The sequence below is a fragment of the Chroicocephalus ridibundus genome, chromosome 1 (assembly GCF_963924245.1).
Source record: "Chroicocephalus ridibundus chromosome 1, bChrRid1.1, whole genome shotgun sequence".
Taxonomy (NCBI): Eukaryota; Metazoa; Chordata; class Aves; order Charadriiformes; family Laridae; genus Chroicocephalus; species Chroicocephalus ridibundus.
In genome coordinates this window covers 123,722,262-123,744,508 of record NC_086284.1, presented here as the reverse complement: position 1 = coordinate 123,744,508, position 22,247 = coordinate 123,722,262, and the positions used below count along the sequence as shown (strand labels likewise).

General features: G+C 40.4%; 1 protein-coding gene across 2 annotated transcripts in view; it reads left to right on the top strand.

The window, feature by feature from the left end:
- Positions 1-22,247, top strand: part of ALCAM (activated leukocyte cell adhesion molecule) — a 122,295-nt gene that overhangs the window by 81,236 nt on the left and 18,812 nt on the right. For both annotated transcript variants that reach the window (XM_063349694.1, XM_063349705.1), the window contains exons 2-8: positions 4,654-4,754; positions 7,468-7,687; positions 11,806-11,870; positions 12,292-12,379; positions 13,174-13,356; positions 18,248-18,375; positions 20,113-20,242. In XM_063349694.1, coding sequence (XP_063205764.1) covers positions 4,654-4,754; positions 7,468-7,687; positions 11,806-11,870; positions 12,292-12,379; positions 13,174-13,356; positions 18,248-18,375; positions 20,113-20,242 — 915 coding nt within the window. The remainder of the gene's footprint in view (positions 1-4,653; positions 4,755-7,467; positions 7,688-11,805; positions 11,871-12,291; positions 12,380-13,173; positions 13,357-18,247; positions 18,376-20,112; positions 20,243-22,247) is intronic.

The window sequence follows — 22,247 nt, the reverse complement described above, 5'->3', positions numbered from 1 at the left end:
TTGTATACTGCTTTGTCCTCAAAAAAGAAAAAAAAACAGAAAAAAAGTACTCTTAGTAAAAGCTGACTTTTTGATCTTAAGAACACACTGTTGTTGTTTTCATGAAATGTTGATGTTTCCTGGCCAGTACCTAAATGGTTGCTCAAGAAGCCCTCTGTGTATTTCTGTATAGTTGGAATCCGTTCAGGAAGTGGTGGGGAGGGCAGAAAGAAAAATCCACCTGTTGCTACTTCAGAGCTGATAACAAGCAACTTAATAATAATATTTATTTCATTAGGCAGAGCTTTTTAGCCTCCCACAACATATTATGTCTAAGCTAATCTGGGCTATCTGAAGATAAGATGGGAGGACCAAAACCTCAAGTAAAGATTGGAGTGCCAAGGCTAACTTACAGTTTCCGAAGAAGTTATCTGCAGTTTCCGAAGTAGATGCTAAATAGACATAATAGCTCTTGGGTTTGGACACTTTCATTCCAGAAGCTGCTAATTGACCCCCCCTGCCCACTGCTGCTGATTGCTGCAAAGAACCGTAGTGGCCAACGTGTCCTGCTGTTCTTTGGTAATGAGATCTTGATTCTTGGGTCCAGAAAATGTAATACAAGGCATCATTGCGGAACCTGCCAGGCAGAAGCATTAGCAGTAAAAAAGTAGGTGCGGAAGGAAAATACGGGACACCTTTGTAGATGTAAAACATTGTTTAAATCGGTGGACTCTGGGGTACTGAGGGAGGCTCGGCTGCCCAGTTTTCCATTGCTTTAGTAACTGGAAGTGAGCTGTGCTTATGAGGCAGCCAAGCAGGCCGGTGAAGATGAATTTCGGGCAGTGCCTCTGCTAGTCATAGTTTTCAAACACAGGTTCATAATCTCCAGTGGATCTTGCATCTAAAGGGTGTTTGAACAGCCCTTGGTCTGTTTTACATTTGTCACAAAAAATGTTACTCTTAGCACTTAAAAAAGGTGTTTGTGGCAAGAAAAATATTTAGTATTTCAAATGGAAAATAGAGGTGGAAAACATGGCTGCTTTCCACACGCTTCCTACAGCTTTTCTTGTTTCCTTGGAAAAAACATCAGTGTCCTGATTTTTAGATATTCAGCTTCTATCCATTCCTTTTATATGACCCTATTGATTTAAAAATAATAGTTAGTCTAAATTATGACCTGCATCATATGCACTCTTGGTGAGGATCTAAAATAACAACAGCACCTTCTCTGCCTCTAAGCCAAGTAGTCAGATTTTTTGTTTTGTCACCCAAATACGTGGTACTGTTTCGTTCTTCCCTGTGAGGCAGAGGAGGGGGACAGAGAGGGATGCCAGTCAGCACTGCCACGGGGACATGGAAAGTACTGTAATTAACAGCTTCAACAGCAAATGCCATCTCAATTTAACAGTGTCCTGCTGGGATCTTTCTCTGAGTCATAATACTTCCTGATGCTGCTCCTTTCTTCCCATGTCTGAACCTACATGGAAAGGTTTAATGTGGCTCAAAGTAGAGTTTCTTCAGCACTGGATCAAAGAGGGGGAAATGAGTTAAACCTCAGCCTGCTCAAATCTGTACAGAGCTGGATTAACCTGGTGCATAGGTGTAATTCATAACTAGTTCAAGTAGAGCTTCTCCCAGCACGCGTGGGATGAGATCCTGCCTCTGAATTAGCATTGTTATTAACAGCTCTGGCTCAGTTTTAGAAGGCAACATCTGAAAACCATGCAGGGGAGCTGGCTGAGCTCTTAATTAGCTACAGAAAGGTGCATCAGAAATACATCAAGGCAGAGCGTGATGTCTGATGACTTCTTGCAGTGTTAATCCCTACAATTGCTTTTGTGCCCTCCTGCAGTTAATGAGATACGAGGGCCTTGACATTGACCCTATGTTGTGTTAGGGCATGGAGCAATTTGTTACATATTTGTACATCCCACTTTCATTTTCTTTTTCTTAGAATGAGCTGGAAACTATATAAAAGGCTATCAGAAAATGATGATAGATGGTAAGCACTGTCATATAGTTAAGCAATCATTTTCTTCTTCATCCCACTGTTTTACAGACATATCTAATAGCAACAAGGAAAGGAATTTCCAAATTTGTTGAGGTGATTTTTTGTTTGTTTATCTCTTAAATGTATAGGTTTGCAAAGTTACTGCAGATGCTGCAGTGAAAGTTTGCAGTTATTCAACTAGTTTGCATTCCTTAAATGTCCTAGATTTGTTGCTGTAAGAGTGGGTGGGGAAAATTTTACAGCAGGACCTCCTGTATTCTTGTAAGGACCCTTTTTCTATATTTAAAGTAAAACTTATGTCTTTCTGGTTGTATGTTAACAGATTCCTAGAAAAATGAACGCTCTTAGTTTAGGCAGAATTTACGGTGAGACATGATTTGGGGGGGGGTGTCCATCTTGAGGAATGCCTTTTAGATGAAAGAGCTCTGCTAAAATCAGAGGCCAGTTTCCTTTATCAGGCCATTCATTGATTACCTGCTCTGAATGCTATAAACTAAATCCTTTCCAGAAACAGTTTCATTCACTCTCATGAGGCTGTCTGTCAAGTCTTTGGTAGTGTATACCTGTTACCTTAGAAACTTGCAGGCATTAAATGGGTGTTTAGGAGAGAAGAACATTACAGGTCCCACAGGGCCATTTTGTTTTCCCCTAATGTCAGGGAATATCTCCTAGCAGGAGGAGCAGTTCCTGTTTTTCCAAGCAGTGCAAAATACCATGCCAGAATTTCAGATTACTAAATGACACTTGACTGGAATTTGAATGGATAGTAACCAGCTTACTAACTGAATATATATTTGCAAGTCTCCTGTAATTTTGCACCCATAGGAGAGAGGAACCAAAAAGGACCGGTTTTTATTAGCTCTAGCAGAAATGAAAATTAGGATTCAATTTGCAAAGCTGAAGTTGTGCATCGTCCCTCTCCTGCAGATCAGAATGAGGATGAGTGCAAGAGAAGGCCAAGGGAAGAGTTTGTTCCAGTTTTGAATTTTACTTCCATGTGTAGTTTGATTTTGTAAAATATCGGTCCTATTTTCATAAAATCGAAGTTAGCTGATTTCTTCAAAAAAATTTTCTTTCATTTTTAAAGATTGCACTTTCTCAGCACCATCTAGTGGACCGATTGCTTTTGTCATTTAGAAAACAGCTGGTTTTCATAAACCGTATAGCAAATTAGAGCATACAGTCCTTGCAATGTGAATGATGTACCTAAGGTATGTTTGTCACTAATTATACACCAGAGTTAGAAGAAGATTAGCAGTTTTTAGTTGAAAAGGAGAGGTGTGAAGGAAAGGAAGTTTAATATACGTGCAGGTAGTGGTGCCTGTTATCTCCTGTGTTCCTTTAGTCCATCAAGCTCCAACCTGCTTGCCTGCTTCTGCGTGTTACCGTGTGGTGCCATCCAGGTTGTAAGCGTCTCTGAGGAAGGATTTTGGAATATTATTTCTTTGTGCAGTACCACACGGCACAAATCACAGCTTCATTTGTCACTGTGATAAACATGATAAATAGGAGCTGGTGCTAACAGTGAGCTGTGACGTCCTCACCCAAGGAAAATGCTGTGGTTTCTTTCTAATTTAAATTGCAGGCAAGGAATTCAGTGTTTGGCTCTTTGAAAAGACATGATTTTGTTCAAAGGAAAAAAAAAAAATCCCTTGGGAAAACCTCCCTATTGAGTGCACGTATATACTCTATAGAATTGCCAGGTCATCCCAGCGGCTGTCTGGGGACTCAGGAAAAGAGAAGGGGTCTGCAGCTCATGTCTTTGGGGGCACACGGGAGCAGGTTTGCTTTTTCCAGCTCTAGCTGGACAATAGGAGTACGACAATTGAGTGGACAATTGAGCTACAGACAATAGGAGTAAAGCGAAGTTGCATTATAGCAAATGCACCAAGTTGTAGCATCTTCCCCTTTAAACTTCCCTGTGTTTTAATATTTCATCCCTTTAGGATCTGTTGTTTTTGTTCAGTTCACATGTTTTGGACAATGAAAATAAGTGGGTCAGTTTTATTCTGTAAATTTGTATGCATTAGCACAATAACATTGTGCTGAGGTTTCCAAAAAAGCTATTCTTAAATAATTTATAGAAACATTTCACTTCATTTTTCCAAATCTAAATGTGTGGACTAGTTTGTTTCCCAGGTTTAAGGGAACGCAGCATTTAAATAACATTCTCTTATCTTTCCTCCTTTTCTAAGTTTTTAATGTAGTGCAGCAGTCAGAATATCACTTGTCTGCTGGCCTCCTCACAACATTGTGTTGCAACATAACCTCTCCAGCCAGAAGTGGCTGGTTTTTCAGTTGAAGAAAATAAAGGGTTAGGGATTTTCCTTTTCAAGTTTTGAGACAATAGCTGTGGATACTGACTGTAGTATACGTGTTCATACACTTGAGTGGATACAGTCTCGTTTGGAAATCCACTTGTCTCCCATTGACACCAGCAGGAAACGTGGATCTGAAAAAGTCATAATGTTTACGTAAACAAATTTAGTGTCAGGAATCGTGTTTTGTTCGAGGTCTGGGGATAAATCCTGCATGCTGGAAAATAACTATTTGCAAAGGAGGTGGCTCTGCTTTTGTAGTAGCTATGAACTAGACATTAGCTAGCATATGGGAATTCAAGAAAACGCTTAAAATTGCTTCCTCTCCCTCTGTTTCTCCTCTAGCTCTGGGATTGTACACAGTAAATGCAGTATATGGAGACACTATTACTATGCCTTGTCGTCTAGAAGTACCAGATGGTCTCATGTTTGGGAAATGGAAATATGTAAGTATATCTTATCTTTACATTCATTAGAACTGGTATAAGAAGATGCGTATTTTTTGTGTGTGAGATTAAAAGACTCCAATCGATAGGATTTCTGCCTTGGATACAAAGACGTTTATTCCCGTGTTTGTAAGACCGCAAGATTCCAATCTGCATAATTTCTGCCAAGCATAGATTAGAGGTTTGAGGAATTAATCTTATTGTTCAGGAGAAATAATTATTCGGGAGTTCTCTGCCAACCTGTATTAGAGACCTGGCATGCTACCCAGTGGTGTCTCGCTCACTTGACAGAGCCATCGTTGTACATTTGAATACTTTGGAAGCAGGCTGCCTGAAGCAGGGTGTGCTTCATCCCTGGGAAAGCGCTGTCCCCGGCTCCGGTTGATCTGACAGTCACTCAATACTGTTTCATGCTTCAGTGTGTTTTATGCACAGCAAAGAAGAGGGCAGAGCCAGCCTTCGTAGAGTCGCTGGTGGTTTCACTCTGGCGTTTCTGGCGCACAGAGAACAGAGGCGCACCGCAAAAATGCTGGTGCTGTCTTGGTCGTCTCGGTCAGCCTGGAGTAGGAACATCACAGGATGCGCTGCTTCTATTTGTGATCAGTATCCCAAGACAAAAGAAGAATAAGCATATCAAAGTCAAATGAAACCTGGAAGCATATGTGGAAAAAAGTGCCAGGTGAACAAAACCCTTCTGCTTCTCAGACTGATGTTGGGACAACTGGTTTTCCTGCTTTCCTGCTGAAGTTCATCTAAATCTCCTCTCGTGCTCAAATCAAAATGTTACCAGCAATAACAGGTGATTTCTATTCTGACAGTGGATTTAAAACTATGTAGTTCTCTCTCTCTTTTTAAATGGCATCTACCGGCCTATTTTACAGCAGACTGGTCTGCCACTGAGGGTGTTTTGTAATGCCCCCCCCCCCCGGCTCCTTCCCATGTACCTAGAAGTTTGCAGCTTTTGCAGCCCTCATCCACTCGAGTTCCTGCTCTGCAAACACGTTTTGGGAAATGAAGTCAGAAGTTTGTGGAGAACGCGTCCCTAAAAGGGACAGTGAAACTGGTTCATATAAATCCATCTGTATGAAGATGCAAGGCTATTTGGAGAAAAAGAAATGCATTATCTCTTTCCAGTGCATTTGGATTGCTTATCTCGGACAAGTACCAGGCAGCAAATGGAGATGTTATAGCTTCTTCTGAATGGAAAGGGGCATGAAACCCAACATGCAAAAAACCCATCCAGTTGCAAGTGTACGAAATTCTTGACACAGCCCACGTAACCAAGTGAAAGTGATACCCATTCTCCCAGGGCAGCTCCCAGCATGGCAACACTTGTTTTTTACAGGGAGACGGTTGGTTTAGGTTTTTTTGGTCGGACTATTATTTCATTGGAAGAGGGAAGAACTCTTGTTTTCTACGCTGCTGCATTAGGAGTAGCAGTTTGGGTTGCTGGTGGGAGCCTGGGAGCACTGGGAGACTTTCACCGTGTCAGGAGCAGGTGTTGCTCCCTTCAGCATCTACCGGTGCGTGCTCACGCGCTGGGTAGGCTTACAGAGTGAAGAGCTCGTTTGCACTTGACAGCCAACTTTGCGTGTATCGAGTCAAAGCAAAGCTTCCTCTCCTGTGTGACAGGATACCCACATCTAGGGTAATCCGAGAGTTAAAAGTGGGAGAGGGAGAAAGACTATCAGGGAATTTAAACTTCGCATTAGCTGTTGCCTCCTGCTCCCTGCCCGGCTCTGACACCACTCATCTCTTGTCACAGCATCGTCATGCTTTTGTGGGCTCTGCAGTCAAGCTGTGGTATTGTGCTGCGAACACTACTCGCATCAGTGCTGCAAGGTCCAAGGGATAAAAGGGAACGAAAGCCTCTTCCAGCCCCCAGCACAATACTGAACATAAAGATGGAGTCAACCTTTCACCTCATTTTATTTCAAGGCAGACAGTGTCTGTCCCTGCTCGGGGGCAGGAGGGAATGGAATCCTGCAGAACTCAGCCTGTAACTTTGTGTCTCGTAAAAACAGATTTTTGATACGGCAGGTTTGTGCAAGGCTGTCAACTTTGTATTCCTTTTTAGGATGGCAACTGCATACTTATTAATATAAGCAGGACGTCTAGAAAATGATATTTTGCAGATTATCCTGAGATGCATAAATAACAATATTTGATTGTATGTATAGTCGCATGCCAGAAGCTCTTGGATCCTTTAAAAACAAAGAAAAAAAAATTAAAAACTAATTTAGAATGAAATAGGCAGTTATGCCTGATTAAATCCTGCATTTGGAATGAAGTCTGAATACCCCAGACAAACAATATGAATATGTAAAACAAGCATGAAAAAAAAAAAGAAACTGAAGCTTTTGAGCCTAGCTCATGAATGCTTCTATTTCAAATACTTTTTCATACACACAGAGGCAGGTGGTGCCAGAACTGCCAGCCTTCATCAGAGAAAGCCCTGTGCTATGCTGAGCTTGAGCCAAAGGATTGAAATTATTTCTACTGATGATATTCTTAATGTGTACCGTGGCAGTCTTAAACTAGCTCTCGTATTACACTGAATTTCTTGTTTGTACAGCAGAAATTAATCGTGAAAAAAGCTATCTGATGTAGTTGTCAGATTTTTTAAAATTATGGGTTTGTACCAGTTGCAGATCTTCAGGAACTTCTAAATGAGTGTTTATGCAAAATAGAGGTGTTTATGCTTTTATTATAGGAAATGCCGAATGGATCTCCAGTATTTATTGCCTTCAGATCATCGACAAAAAAAAATGTACAGTATGATGATGTACCAGACTACAAAGACAGGTTGAGTCTGTCAGAAAACTATACGTTATCCATCAAGAATGCAAGAATCAGTGATGAAAAGAGATTTGTATGCATGCTAGTTACAGAAGATGATGTTTCCGAAGAGCCAACGATAGTCAAAGTTTTCAGTAAGTACATCTAGTTGTTACTACTGTTAACATTCATCAGCATCTGAATTGTAAATTATGGAAACTTTTGTTTAAGGGAAAGATTAAAGACAAGAAAGTAAGTTTGGCTGAGTAAATTACTAAGAGTAGCAAATTTCTGCAGCTTTCAAAAATGTAATCTACTGGTGGCATTTACGTAACAGGACTGCCTGCACTTGCAGTTTATTCATGATAAGTGCTGTCTCAAAGAGAATTTTAGGCTTTGATAATGACTCACTTATGTGATGTCATTTGGCCTTGGAAATGAAAAATGTAAAATTAGCACTGATTATTTTCCATTTGTTCTCGAGTGAATTTTTCTGCAGGAGGGAAGCATTAACTGTGTGCGGTCTGCAGGATTAGATCAGTGGAGAGGTTTAAAGCAGCTCTGAGCAGCTGATACACAACAGTACGAACTGTGAGTGAGCGAGCAAGCAAGAGGCTGGAAAACGAGTTGCTAGCCCCAAATGCTTATTTTGCCCCCTGATGAACTATCAGGAGGAAGACCAGTCTGCGGTTCTGTTTTAGAGCACAGCAAAGTTTATTCGCATTTGATATTGCTACAAACCAATCGCAAGGGTGATCCGCAGTGCAAACCCCAGGGCTCTGAGGCACAGTCCTGCTCTGAGCTTGCACAAGAGCATGGACAAACCCGACCTCTTCCCGGTGCTGGTTCAGAGCAGACACGTAATCCCTCAAACCCTCCCTCAGTTTGTGGAGGCATCCGTTACTCCTTTTTAGGGTCTCAGGTCCGCTGAGGCTAAGGTTAGTGTTTGTAAATGCTGCCCAGTGACTGCAGTGGGTATCGTCCTCAGCGTCATGTTCTTGTATGGCTTTGTTTGGCCTTTGTTGCTCTTCAGATGTAGATTTACACAAAGTAAGTCTCGGTTGTGGGCATGCGTTGCTTGCCGGGATGGGCAGTCTCCATCAGATCACACTTCTGCTTGAAAAACATGAATTCATGTTTTGGAAGGGCACCTTTACTCTTCTCTCAGGGAGAAGGTGTCAGGGAGTGGTCAGTGTTGTCTGGGCAGAAGTTTGTCAGTGGCATGAATGAGTTTGAAGCTAGATTAGGAGTCAACAGTAATTCCTTTCCCTCGTTTCACTTTCAATTGGGCTGCAAGAACAATCGAATTAATGACAACAGGGAGGAGCGTGCTCAGAGCACACGTAGTAAACACAGTGCTTCAAAGAAAATGATAAAGAATTATCATGTTTACTTACCGCACAGCAGTAAATATGTAGATGAGACAGCAGTATATGGTGAAACAAAATGCTAACTGCTTGAATTACTGTGTACTGTACTAAATATTAACACAATGCTAACTCAGCCATGGAGCACAGCTTGTATGGTTTATTGTATGCATTAATACTAATAGAGAAAGCTTCCATTTACTAAGGAAGATAAGAATAGAGGATGCTACACATGTAGTATGGCAAACATAGCACTGCAAGAAAAAATTACCTTTGCAGTTTTTCATTTGATTTCACAACTTTATTTAGGGTTCTCTTAACATTTGTTTGCATTTAACTTTCTTGAGTCTGGTTTGGGAGGTTTCATTTTTTGTTATTGCTTGCTTGCTTTCTTAATTACAAAAGAGTTAGGAGTAGCCTGCAAGCTTCATTTATTTAAACAGTAGAGTTTCTAACTCATTGAATCACAGGTGCGGAGCTAGGCTGCAGCAGCGCGAACCCTCATAAACCAAAAGTCTTGTGTACCTGAAAGTCAGCTGTATCCCAGAAGTCGCGACTGAAGCTGGGTTTCACTGCAGCTTGTCACGTCCTCAGCTGTGCTACCTGATTAACTCAGAACTAACGAGCTGAAATGGCTCATTGCACAGGTACCACCTGCTAGTCTCACTTGCTGGACTACTCAAACAAGCTCTACCCGCTTTCCAGATGGATCCTGTCAGCATCTTTTTTTCTGGAATTAAATGGCCAGCTTCCAAAGCGGTGCAGCCCAGCAAACATGAGCTGCTGTCCTGCTACACCGATGCTTGGCTTTTGCAGGCGGTGAGCTCTTTTCCCCTCTATTATAGGGCCTATATAGAGTTGCACAGTACTCTGGCAAGCTCTTAAACTGAGAGATAAGCAGTGTGCTGAAGTTGCAAACCCACCAAAGTGGGCTCTGCTGCTGCCAAGTTTAAAATTTCTTCTCGCTTCAGACGCTGAGCTAGCAAATGCCAAATGACTCTTTTATAGTGAATTACCTGGGTGCAGGTGCTGCGGCTGCGGGGATCTGGCAGCAGGCGTTTCCTTTTGGAGGCTGCTCTGAGGGAGCAGGTGGTGGACTTTTCACAGGAGCGCCCGCTCGGTCACCAGAGCACTCAAAACAGGGAGAGCCGCAGAGGGACCACCGAACGGGAGGTCAGGTCCTCCCCTCCCCTCAGAGTGGGGGGGATCCAAAGCATGGAGTACGTCTTCTCAAAGCAGTCCTGGGGGGGAGATGAGAGATGAAAGGAAGCAAAGCCGAGGTGGGGGACAGCATTGTGGTTTGGTCAGCTGGTGACTGTGACAGGCAGCCAAGCATGCCCGTTTACGGGACCCAAAAATTTGAACCAGAAGGCCTGTTAATGGTTTTGTAAAATGTCATTTGCTTGAATTGACCTGACAATGTTTTGTCCTTGTCAGGTTCTTACAGAAAATAGGTTAACCTTTGTCCTTGAAAACTAATAAGAGGGACATAAACATGCACGTATCTGTAAAAAAATAAAAATAAAAGTCTTTATTAGCCCTTTGGAAAAATTCAGATGGTTTTGGTGTATAGCTTTGACTGTTTCTTTTGTTTGTTTTTGGGTTTTGCCACAAGCGAGGATGTTTGAAAATGTCAAATGAATAGCTTCTTTTGTCGCCTTTCATTTCCCTTTTGAGCTGTTCTTGTTCCATCCTGGCGTAGTCCTCCAAGCAAAGAATATCTGTGCATTTATGTGCACACACACACACGTACGCGCGCGCACACACACACACGTACGCGCAGACAGACAGAGCGAATGGTTTATTGTGGAAACAGGTAGGCTTGCTATCTTTGTGACAGCAGGAACAGTACACCTGTGCATTAGTAACTTCATCAGCGTGTAGAGATTTTGCAAGATGGTGTGAAGTTCTCCTTGGGCTGGGACTGCTGACATATACTCATTATTTTATAGGGAGATTGATTTGGGAAAAAGGGTCTGTAAGCTGGCATGGTTAAGGATGTTTCAGTCTGTGAAAGTATATAATATGTATGCTTATTTAAGCAGCATAGCTAGGGTGTAGAGGCTTTCTTTGACTGTATAAACACTGGTTATTTTTTTTTCCTCTCACTGTTCCCTTCTTCTTTTAAAATTGTGGGGAAAACTGTCTCTTTTGGAGATAAAAATTTGCATTCCAGGCTTCGGGCCAAACTATTTTAACAGACAAGTTATATAGTCTCTAGAAAGTAGTTTTTTATGATGGAAACACTGATAGATCCTCCACTTTGGCAAGCTAAGAGGTCCATCTACCATAATAAAAGTAAATAAGAAGACATACTGGCACTGAAGAAAAAGTTTATTTTTTTTAAGAGAGTCATAACTAACTCAGAATTAGTTAAAGTAATTACACTTATCTCTATCATCTGAATTTCTTAAATGTTACAATCCCAGTTAGGAAAAATAAACATTAGAAGAATGATTAGGTTGAATTTGTTCCTTTATAATGTGACAGCTCAGCTACAGTAGTATCCACAGTAAAGCTGCTTTTCTGTTGCTATAGTTCCTGTACCACTGGTTTCTTCTCCAGCACGCGTATCATATAAATCAGATAGATCAGATCAGGTTCTCTCTTCCCAGGTGCTGAGCTAGTCTGCCTGGCTAAAATATATGTTGTCAGAATGCATGGAATTTGTTATGGAAGGTATGACAAATTTTAATGTGATGGGTTTTCCTTTTTAATCCGTTTGCTAATATTGAGGTAGAAGTATCTCACTTTTTCTTCTTTTAATGGCAAAGGGTAGGTAAGACTATACCAGGCCAGATTGTTCTATTTAGTCTCAAAGTCCATGTATCTTTTAGTAAGTTCTTGTTTTTCAAACAGCTGTTTGTGCTCCCTTCACTAGTACCTTTATCCTATTTGTGTTTTAGAACAACCCTCTCAACCAGAAATCTTACATCAAGCAGACTTCTTAGAAACAGAGAAGCTACAAATGGTAAGAGCAGCTTTCTCCCTCAAAGTTACTTGCCTGATGGCTGCCTGAAGTCCCTTTAAAGTCAAGATGGAGAGAGGTGATGGACTGAGGCTCAGAGAGGGCGCATGTTCATGCGTGCACACCTGCCTGTGAGACATTGTGGTCCATAGCCAGGCTGAGCGCAGAGCAGTTCTCTCGCCACTGCTATATTAGCCCTGCCTGATTGTGCAAACAGGGTCCATCCTGATCTCAGACCCACCACCAAACCCTCTTCCAAATCATACCTAAGCCTCATTGATGGGATTTGTCCTATTTTTAAAAAAATAGCTGGGGCTAAGCATTTGAATTTTCTGGAAATCTTTAGCCAAAGCAGCATAAGCAAAAATAAAATTATGTTAAAACAGTGGAGAAAAACAGAGACTAATTCCTATCTGTTTTGCAGCTCGGGGAGTGTGTTGCAAGAGATAGTTATCCCGAAGGCAATGTTACGTGGTACAAAAATGGGAGAGTTTTGCAGCCCGTGGAAGAAGGTACGTTTCAGTAGTGGCCAATGTCCCTACTGCACAGATAGGTGTATGCATGCAGAACAGTTCTTATAAGAGTTACTCTGCTTTACTCTAATGTACTGTTCCTTTGAGGAAGACTACTCATGTGGAAAGATGAAACTGGAAGGAAACTTCTAGGCCTTACAGAGCACCCAAGCTATGCCATTAAATCTCTGTCTTTCAGTTCCAGCTTTAAAACCACGTTATGGGGTGTAGAGTTGCCTTTGTTAATGCTATTGCAAAGCTAGTCTTGAGTTTCACACCTGTCCAATATTGTGTTTTGGACCGTGTAGATCATCACCTCATTATAAAGGTATTTATTTTCCAGGGTATTTACGAAGAACAATTTTTTTACCCTCCTTTTCAACTTTGATTTTGACAGGCTGATCAGACCACAGTATTCTACCATTCGATAAAATAGCGAATGCTTACAAAATTTAGTTATAAATGTGATCCTAAAAATTGGTTTTGCCAGCATTTTGAGGCCTTCTTTCTGTAACACTAGTTTGCAATTATATGTCTATTGTTTGGTTTGGTTTGGTTTTTTTTAATTTGATTTAAAATGTACAATATGTTAGGAGTATGTTGTTGATAAAACATTCCTGGTATATGTCAGTGGCAATACTAGAGGAAAACTGTACAGTCTTTTGGGTAATTTGTCATGTTGCTTGCATGTTTGCAGCCTGCAAACGAATAGCAAATACAGAGCAGGCAACAATATGTAGGAAAAAGGTTGTAAATTCTGTCTGTGTGACACTGAAACAGTATTTCCTTTTCAGCTGTGGTCATAAATTTGCAAAAGATTGCGAACAGATCAACTGGACTCTTCACCATGACATCATCTCTTCAGTACATGCCAACAAAGGAAGATGCAAATGCCAAGTTTTCTTGCGTTGTGACGTATTATGGACCATCTGGCCAGAAAACAATACAGTCTGAACCAGTTGTCTTCGATGTTCACTGTAAGTTTTTAAAAAAGCATCTATTACTGCACAAAGCCTACCTCAGGGGGAAAAGCAAAATCAGAGACATTTTACAAAATTACAGAGACGTTGCTGCCTGGCTGTCAAGGTCATTTCTCCAAAGCTGGTTTGCAGCAAGAAGGTCCAAGTACATTGTGTAATTTTTAGTTATCTTCACATTTACCTGAGATTTCTTTCTGTCTAATAGTGGAATACTGAATATCAAGATTGCATTGACAAAAGGGAAGCAGCAACCACAAACAGTTACGGTGAAATGGGCTTTTCAGAACTTTAACAGAAGTTAGAGTGTTGGTTAGAGTGACTCTCTGTGCCCCCTGAAATATGCAATAAATACACAGTTTAATTTTTAGTATACTCACATGTTTTTCATTTTTGCAGAGTCAGCGCACAACAGCTAATGCTGGCAAACTACCTTGCATAAAATATAGTGGCGTCTCTACAGCTGTAAGATGCTGATTTTTACATTTAAAATGTAGCGTTTGAATATTGGATATATTGGTAGTACAGGATTGGTGCAAATAATTACTTCCAGCTGGCTGAAGTCCTAAAGCAACTCCCTTACTGTATTACTGACCAATGTGGAAATCATAATTCTCCTTTGAGTAAAGGAAACACACAGTTAGCAAGGAAGGGTCAGAGAGGGTAGTAGCAATTAGAGGAGGTGGGAGAAGCATTTCAAAGTCTTGTAAAATGACACTTCAGAAGGACTGTAGAAGGCAGCAGATCGTAGAAGAATGAAGAGGAACAGGAGATATGCAAGATGCCCAGTCAGATGTTATCTTTCTGTACCCTTCAGGAAATACCTCAACTTATAAAAGAAAAGTCCCTGTTTTGGGAATGATGGGATCTAAGAATACAGTCCAGACATCTAATAGGGCCTTAGTATACTCTGTGTAACAACTCCGTAATCTAGTTGAATACAAAGGGAATTAGTAATGCAGAGTGGATTTCTGCAGCCAGCAGGTGTGCTCCATTGCCTTCAAAACAAAGTGGTAGGGTACATTCTTCCTAGATGATGTTACTTCTCCTTCATGTGTAAAGTTTGTTGAGCAGAAAAATAGGGGATCACTTTTGACTTTGGTCAAATCAAATCAAACCTTGGAGCAGTTGCTTTTTGGTTTCACCTGGAGAAACAAGAATAAATTAAGGGCACCTTTTCACCAGCTGTTTCTCCAGAATGACAACTGGTAGAACTAACAGAGAAGAAAACCTCTGGGATAGTAGCCATTATCCTTTGAAATAACATAGAAATTTCAGTCCCATCGCTTTAAAGCTGGAGGTTTTTTAGGTTTTGTTTTTGTTTTAAAGTTGGGTACCAAATTTCAGTGGGGTTTTTTTCTGTCATCTGTGACCATGAATAACTCATGCTGTGAATGGCAGATATTCACACTAATGTCACATAACTGTAATGCCCAGAAAGCACTTGTTGCTGTTACTTGCCAAGAGATGCTCTGCTGTCCCCATTTCCCCACCACTTTCATGTATTAGGCTACTGCAGTTGTTGAGGATGAGGCTCTTGCAGATGTCTGTGATGCCCATATTAGGTGCACTTGCAATTAGGAAGGACAAAGAAGGCTGTAGAGCAGTGCAGAATAGTCACTGCGCCAGATATCACATGCACTCCGTATTAAAAATTTCATGTTTGCTATACTAGCTCTTTTAATCCTGGTCTAGTAAGACACAATTTAATTACGATAGTTCTTCCTCCAGGGACGAGTAGTGTGATTGTACTGCTAATTAGCCAACAATGAGAGGCAGGCACACCCTTCAGTACCCCTTCAGTACTGACGAGGCCTCAAGTATCAACTTTGTTTAGCTTTAGAGTATGGGGTTACCCAATTTCCTTTCTGAGTATTTTGATTTGCTGTAACTTCAATTCCTTACTCTGCTCAAATGCATCTCCAAATGAATTTCTGAAAGTCTTTATTAATAGACGTCCAGAGCTTCAACAGATGGATTTCTTGACTGATGTTAGTTGACGATGATGACATGTCTGATTTGTTTTTGTTTTTTTAATTTGATTCAGTGATCCTAATTAGTTTCTTTCTCAATAAATGTGATTTTTTATGAGTCAAATGTGATGCATATGAAAAATGATAGCAGGCTCCAACTCTAAGAAATGGAATAAGAAATGGAAGTCTTCCTTTCAGTCATTTTTTTCAGATTGACTGTCAAAACTATCATGTTTTGCATCTCTGAAGCATGTAGAAAAAATTCATAAAGAAAATACGCTGTTCGTTCTGGTATCTAGTGAGAGATTCCTTGCAACTTACCCATTTATCATAAAGAAACGGGGAGTGCATGCTTAGAACTATGCCTGCAGAAGATTTTCTTAAAGATCTGTTCAGTCAGGATTGAAGAAATGTTTTACTGGGTTTTTAGCTCTGGGTTAGTGCAGTCTCTGCTACTCAAGTGTTTAATAGCTAGTTGACATCCTGGAAGCAGCCAGGCACTGTAACCTAATATAAGAAGAGTGAATTAGTTCCTGCCAAGCTGGGTGCTAGTTGGAAATTAATAACCTAGCTCAGCTAGCAGTAGTTAACCATGGCTCTGGTTTGCAGCTGTAGCAAGCAAGCTACCAAAAGTAACACGAGTAATACAAGAGAACTCATGGAGCTGTATGGTTAGATGGTATCTCAGATATCTAAATTATCTGGACTCCAGTTGTGTTGGGCTCTGCTCAGCATTAATCAGTGTAAACAGATAACATTTGTCAGGCAAACTTTCTAATCATGCCCTGTTGTTAAGCGTCTGTCTTGTTATGGATAAACTCCTTTACATAACAGATTAGACTCAAAGACACTTTATACTCATGCTGCTTCCAGCATTGGTATTTTTCTTGAAATTATGCAGAATTATGTCAGTTCTGGCCGTGGCTGGTCTGGGATAGCAGCATTCATTTACTAAATAACTGCCTCTTCGTGCTGGCTCCTAGAATTTTGCTCTTGCAGAAAGCAGGTACAAAGTCTCAGGTTTACAAAAGCACAAGTTAAGATGGGCCAGGCCAGGGATGCGTGTCGCTGAGAGGCAATATATACCTTCACCAGGCTGCTCCTGTTTATTAGTGAAAGTGGGGGAGTACATTACTCATGCTTAGCAGCACTCAGCATTGCATTGAGCACTGTGTCTTCCTGTCATCAGGTTGCGCCTTCCTCAGAAGGGTGACCTGTTTAGCTTAGAGAATAAATTATGTAGTCTTTTGATATTTACTTTATTTTTCTTTTCCAGTTTAGAGAGTGAAATTAAAAATGTGCTTCTGGTTGATTGCAGTAGATGCAAGGGTAAGATATTCCTACAGGAAAGACTGATGGTTTGCAGGAATGTCATTCTTGTTTAACTGTGTCCGTTTTTAATCCAGTTCTGTTCATCTCTGATGGAAAAACCTGTTCCAAATTAAAGTCCTGAAGTCTTTCTCATTATAGTTCATCCCTTTTCAGTCTTGAGACAAAGCCTGAGCACTTCCAGCGTATATCTAGACGTCCTTTATAATAACTTTTTCACGTTTGGTCACCTTCACATAAACTTGACAGGAGAGACAAGTTTCTGCAGCAGGCTAGCTTACCAGACAGCCTGAAACTGGGGTTTTTGGCCCAGCAGCCGCCAAGAGGCATGCATGTGATTCCTGGCCCACTACTTCATCACATCTGTTGTATTCCACACCAGCAGCCATGCTGGACTTCCCTTTCCTAAGCAGGCAAAGCTGTGCTTCAGCATTGCGGGTACTGAGAAGGAAAGCTGTTTGGACATGGAAGGGAGCCGAGGCTGTTGCACCTGAAGGACGGAGGACGTGGCTTGTTGAAGCCCGGTACCCCTCCTCCTATGATGAGGAGTGAGATGCTGTGTTAGGGCTCTCAGTCATCGAGAGGCCACAGCGGAATGCCATTCCTGTTATTGAGAAATCCCATAGCAGAAGACAGACATGATGAATGCCTTAAGGGTTGGGAGGGCTGTAGAGCACACGCTTCGCTAAACACCCGAAATCAACTGTCAGGCAAGGGTTTCTCTGCCGTGTAGAGTGTTTTAGTGTCTAATAACGTGCATTGTACTATGTCTTAATGCAAGACTGGCATCTTTGGTAGAATTTTATTTATTCACTGAAATTCATTAAAACAGTGAGGGTTATCTGCCCATATTATTTCCTTTAATTATGTTCATTTCACTTTGCTTTTGAAAAATTAAATTTAGGCTTCTACTTAGAAAGAATAGCGTCTAAAGTGTACTCTGTCTTTGCCTTCAAAAAATTACCAAAGTGAAATATAAGTTATAGTTCAACTTCACTGAACATGACAGAAGTGTGTTACATTTACAGTTCTGTTGACTATGTTAAGGGTCCTATTACATTCACCAAATTCATCTTTCTGAAAGCCCGTTGTGATCAGCATATAGAATAGGCTGAACATAGTCGCTTAGTTCATATTTCTTTCTTTTTAATGTAAGAAGGCTATTATCTAGTACTAACACAAGGCGTTGAGAGCTTCAGTTGTTTTTCTGATTGCTGCAGTCCTCCAAACAGCGAGCTTCACAGAGGACAAGTTAATCCCTCATAATGAAATCACACCATGAAACTGTTCATACTGATCAGGGTTTTTTTCTTTCAAGCACATGACATGGTTGTAATCATTGCTGGTTCAGTTACAGGTATTTTGTTGAAGAAAAATGAATTTTATATCATATGGCTTCTTTGCACTCACTTCATTGGCAAAAATACAAAAAAAACCCCACTTTTTTTTTTATAAAAAGATCTACACATGCAAATACCTTCACCTGCTTGATGATAAAATCGCATACTCTTCGGCCATTAATATCATATGCATAGTGTTACTGTGTGGTTTTTTGCAGAAGCTATTAAATGTGTACGTTATTTTCACAGATCCAACGGAGAAGGTGACTATTCAAGTGTTGCCACAAAGTAGTACCATTAAAGAAGGCGATAACATCACTCTGAAGTGCTCAGGAAATGGCAACCCTCCTCCGCAGGAGTTCCTGTTTTACATTCCGGTAAGTCCTGCCTTGCTGTCACTGCCTAGTGAAATATTCTGTATCATCCCTTCCTACAGCCATTGCTGCATGTCAGTGTATACGTGATTTTATAACAAATGAAGGAATGGATTCAATGTGACTAAATCGGAAGATAGACATCAACTATTATATCAGACTCTGAGAACGCCTCAACTGAGTTGGCAAAATATTTTGAAAAAACCTCTCCTTCCCCTCACCCCGCATGAAGTTTTTGGGGGTTTGGACCTACTAAACATTTCTAGGCTTCATTTCCCATCATCAGATATTTTGATAAGAAGCAGTTTTGACAAAAGGGTTTTAGCACCTTGAATAAAATCACCTCATCTGTTGTCATAACAGCCAAAGTTCCAGCAGTAAAAGTACAGGAAATCAATTCAGCTCGTTTTTGGACTTTCACAGATGAATCTTTGTGCACTTTCTTTTCATTAGTTAATTAATTAATTGTTTGGTGGCATAATAACACAAAAAAGAAGTGTGACGGCACAGGAGAAAGTGTAGAACAAATCTGTCAAATGTAGAAGATGCAGATTGAGAAAAATAAAGGCTTTGATACCATTAGTATTGGTGAAATCGCAGACAGATGTGGCTTTGTATTCTAAGATTCCTAGTCCTGCTTCCCGTGTCCTGCTTCTCTCTCCTATTCTATATCCCTTTTTTTGTTCCTACTGCAGTAGTGAGCAGAGCTGATGTTGAGAGAGGCCAAAAGCAGTGGCATGCTTTCAAGTATTTCAAAAAATGCATGTCGCCCTTTGAACATAATCCTCATCTACTTTGGAATCCTGGCATGTTTGAATTGCTGAAGAGCAGCAAGGGAAACTAGGAGCTGACATCCTCTAATTTCAGAACGGCCATTTAGATTCAGTGAGCCATCCTAGGAACTCACTATATGCCAGGGAAAAAGTTTATGGTATCTCTCCTTGCTCCACGATCACAGTGAGTGAGCTTAAACCACCTCAGTTTGTCTTGTCTTCAGTCTCCCTGCTACCTGATACTAGTCTTTTTGCTCAAGGAGAGCTAGAATAGGTGAGTTCTTTGGAAGATTTATGGGTATCATAAATCTTTCTGGATTCAGAGATACAACTTAAAGTTTCGTTCTGTCCTTGTTTCAAAGCTGGTCTAAGTCAGTCATTTGTAATCAGGTGAAAATTGGGAACTGGACAGGCAGAAAGCATCGCTTGCTGGCTAATTCAAAACACCAGTTTCTGTAGATAACTGCATGTAAAGTAGTGTAGACCCTAACAGGTTCCATACCACGATGTGGATAGTGCAAGGTTTGCTTGTGCTGTTTAAAAATGCAGTATGCTTCACATCATGATTTTTCCTAAACTGAATATATCATTTCAGATACAGATTTAGAAATATGGGGTCTTTTGCTCTTGTGATTTCTGCAACACTCTTATTTGTAGCCTGTTCCAGTTTTTTGTTTTCTCCCCTTTTTCTTTCTGCTAAGCTTTCAAATTTTGTATTTTAATGTCCTGTTAAAATAAGTTAGTCATTCAATTAAAAGAGTAAGCTTTTAATCGTAGGTGTTTTTTAAAGCTATGGTGTCATACAGGAAATAAACCTTAGTATTATTAACAGGTAACTACACTTCAATGATGCCGTGTCTATACATATTTTGGAGTATCTCACCGTCCTTATACTAAAAAAATCCTCAACAAAAATAAATGTTTTTATCAGGCCCATATACAATAAATGTTTTGTTTCCATCCACAGGGAGAAACAGAAGGTATAAGAAGCTCAGATACTTACTCAATGACAGATGTGAGACGAAATGCAACAGGAGAATACAAGTGCTCTCTGACCGACAAAAGCATGATGGACTCAACCACCATCACTGTGCACTGTAAGCCATTGCATTTTGTACTCCTAGTTAGGATACAAAGCTGTCTTGCACCTTCTGGGATGGTCTGTCTCTTCTTTACTTAGGTAGAATAGTTCCGCATTTTTATTTTTTTTTTTACTTTTTCTATCTGTTTAAAAACCTTAACTTTCTCAAGTCGTTGGCTCAGATACAGATTCACTTTATGTAACTTTTGTATAGCATATGATACTCTTGCAGTGTCACGTACAGTGAAAATTCTGGCAGTTTATGTTTCACTCGTGAACATATATATGGCAAATTATTCTGCTCCAGCTGTGCCTTAGAATGTACTCAAACACACAAGCTGGCTCACAGTGGTGTATCACTGAAGGTCATGCTTCATAGTCAAATTCACATTAGTCTGCTATTCCTTCATCTTCCCGCAATGAGGTTAACATGTGAGGAGTCTAGAGAAGTGACTTAGGAATTCATTATGTTCACATAGGGCAAGTTGCTTTTTTCACCTTTCCCAGAATTGTGAACTCAATGAAGTTTCTTCAGCTGGGTACTAAGGTATTTACTCACACTTTATCAGCACCACTGTAAAAGCAGCCGTTGAACTGGTTGAACCATTGAAGCAATGGTTGCTTGTCAGTGGTTGCTTTTAATCTGTTTGGGTGAGAAAACGAGAGCTGGGACTCTTTCAGACTTCGTTGTACTATCACAGCCTGTGAAATGAGGCTCAGGCCAATGGTTCTAGGTTTCCCCTGGAAACGCTGATAGTCAGTAGTCTTCACAGTAACATAAATACCTTTAATAATTGACAGGTTCAGAGGGACATGATGGATAAAGAAGTTTAAAGACAAACACATATATATGTATATATATAAAGTATAACAGTAGTTACACGTTGCATAAAAAGAAACTTCATGTTTGTATACATGGTTTTTGTGCTGTGTTGGGTTTTTTTTCTTGGAAGAGGTACAATGCGTGCAGGAAATATCTGTATATGAATAATTATGCTATTCCACTTAATGAATATTTTCCATTTGGTAAGGTCATCTGCTGTTTTGCTGCCCACCTCTTCTCTTTGCCGAGAGTCGGGCTGTGTAAGATCTGAAGAGAGCTCTGTACTACTATGGTCTAACTGACCCTTTTATTCTACTCCAAGGGGATTGCATGCCTACTTGTACTTCCATAAATACTTACTCTAAAGAATGACTTCCTCAGTTCCCAAGTTATTTATAACAAGCGAGTTTCCTTTCTCTGCTGTTTTGTCTGCATGTCAGAAGAGCTTACTACACGACAGAAGCATGTATTTTCTTGACAGAAGTCTTTCCAGTGTTGGCAGCTCATGCAGCTACTCAGAACTCATAGGAATAATCTGGTACCCTGCTGCCTTACTTCACTTAGGTTCATTTAGTTTTGTTTTTCTTAAACACCTTTATCTGCAATAAAGCCTTTGCTTAAGTGAGGCACAGCGGCCTGGAATAGTTCTGTAATTCTTAAATGCCCAGACCGTGCCCTATCTTTAAGCTTACTTCAGTGTCTGGCCTTATGCTGGTCTGAAGGCATAAGGCCTCCATCTTTCAGTTGTTTGCTTTATATTAATTTTCCAGCATAACTCGCTAATTTTTAGTGCTTTCTCCTTCTAATGTACATAAATATTTTTGGTGTTAGAAGTTCAGATTAGTTTCTTTGCCTCCATGATGTTTTTTGTCCTTCAAGTCCTACTTATTAATGCCTATCAAATCCTGCTTTTTCACCCTCTTTTTCTTTATTGCGTACCTTTTCACATATGGATGAATATTTCTGTCTATGCTGTTGCACTGAAAGAGTCTTCATTCTGAGTCCAGGCTTTTTGTTTCTTCACATCCGACCTGGAAACTTTAGATTTTTTTTTTTTTAATTTTCACTTAAAAAAAGCACAAACCACACAGCAAAAAACAGGCAATATAGCAATTTTAGTTTAAGCCTATGAATCCATTTATAGTAATTTGTTACATTTCAACTGTAGTGCTTTTTCCCCAAACAGATTTTATTGAGC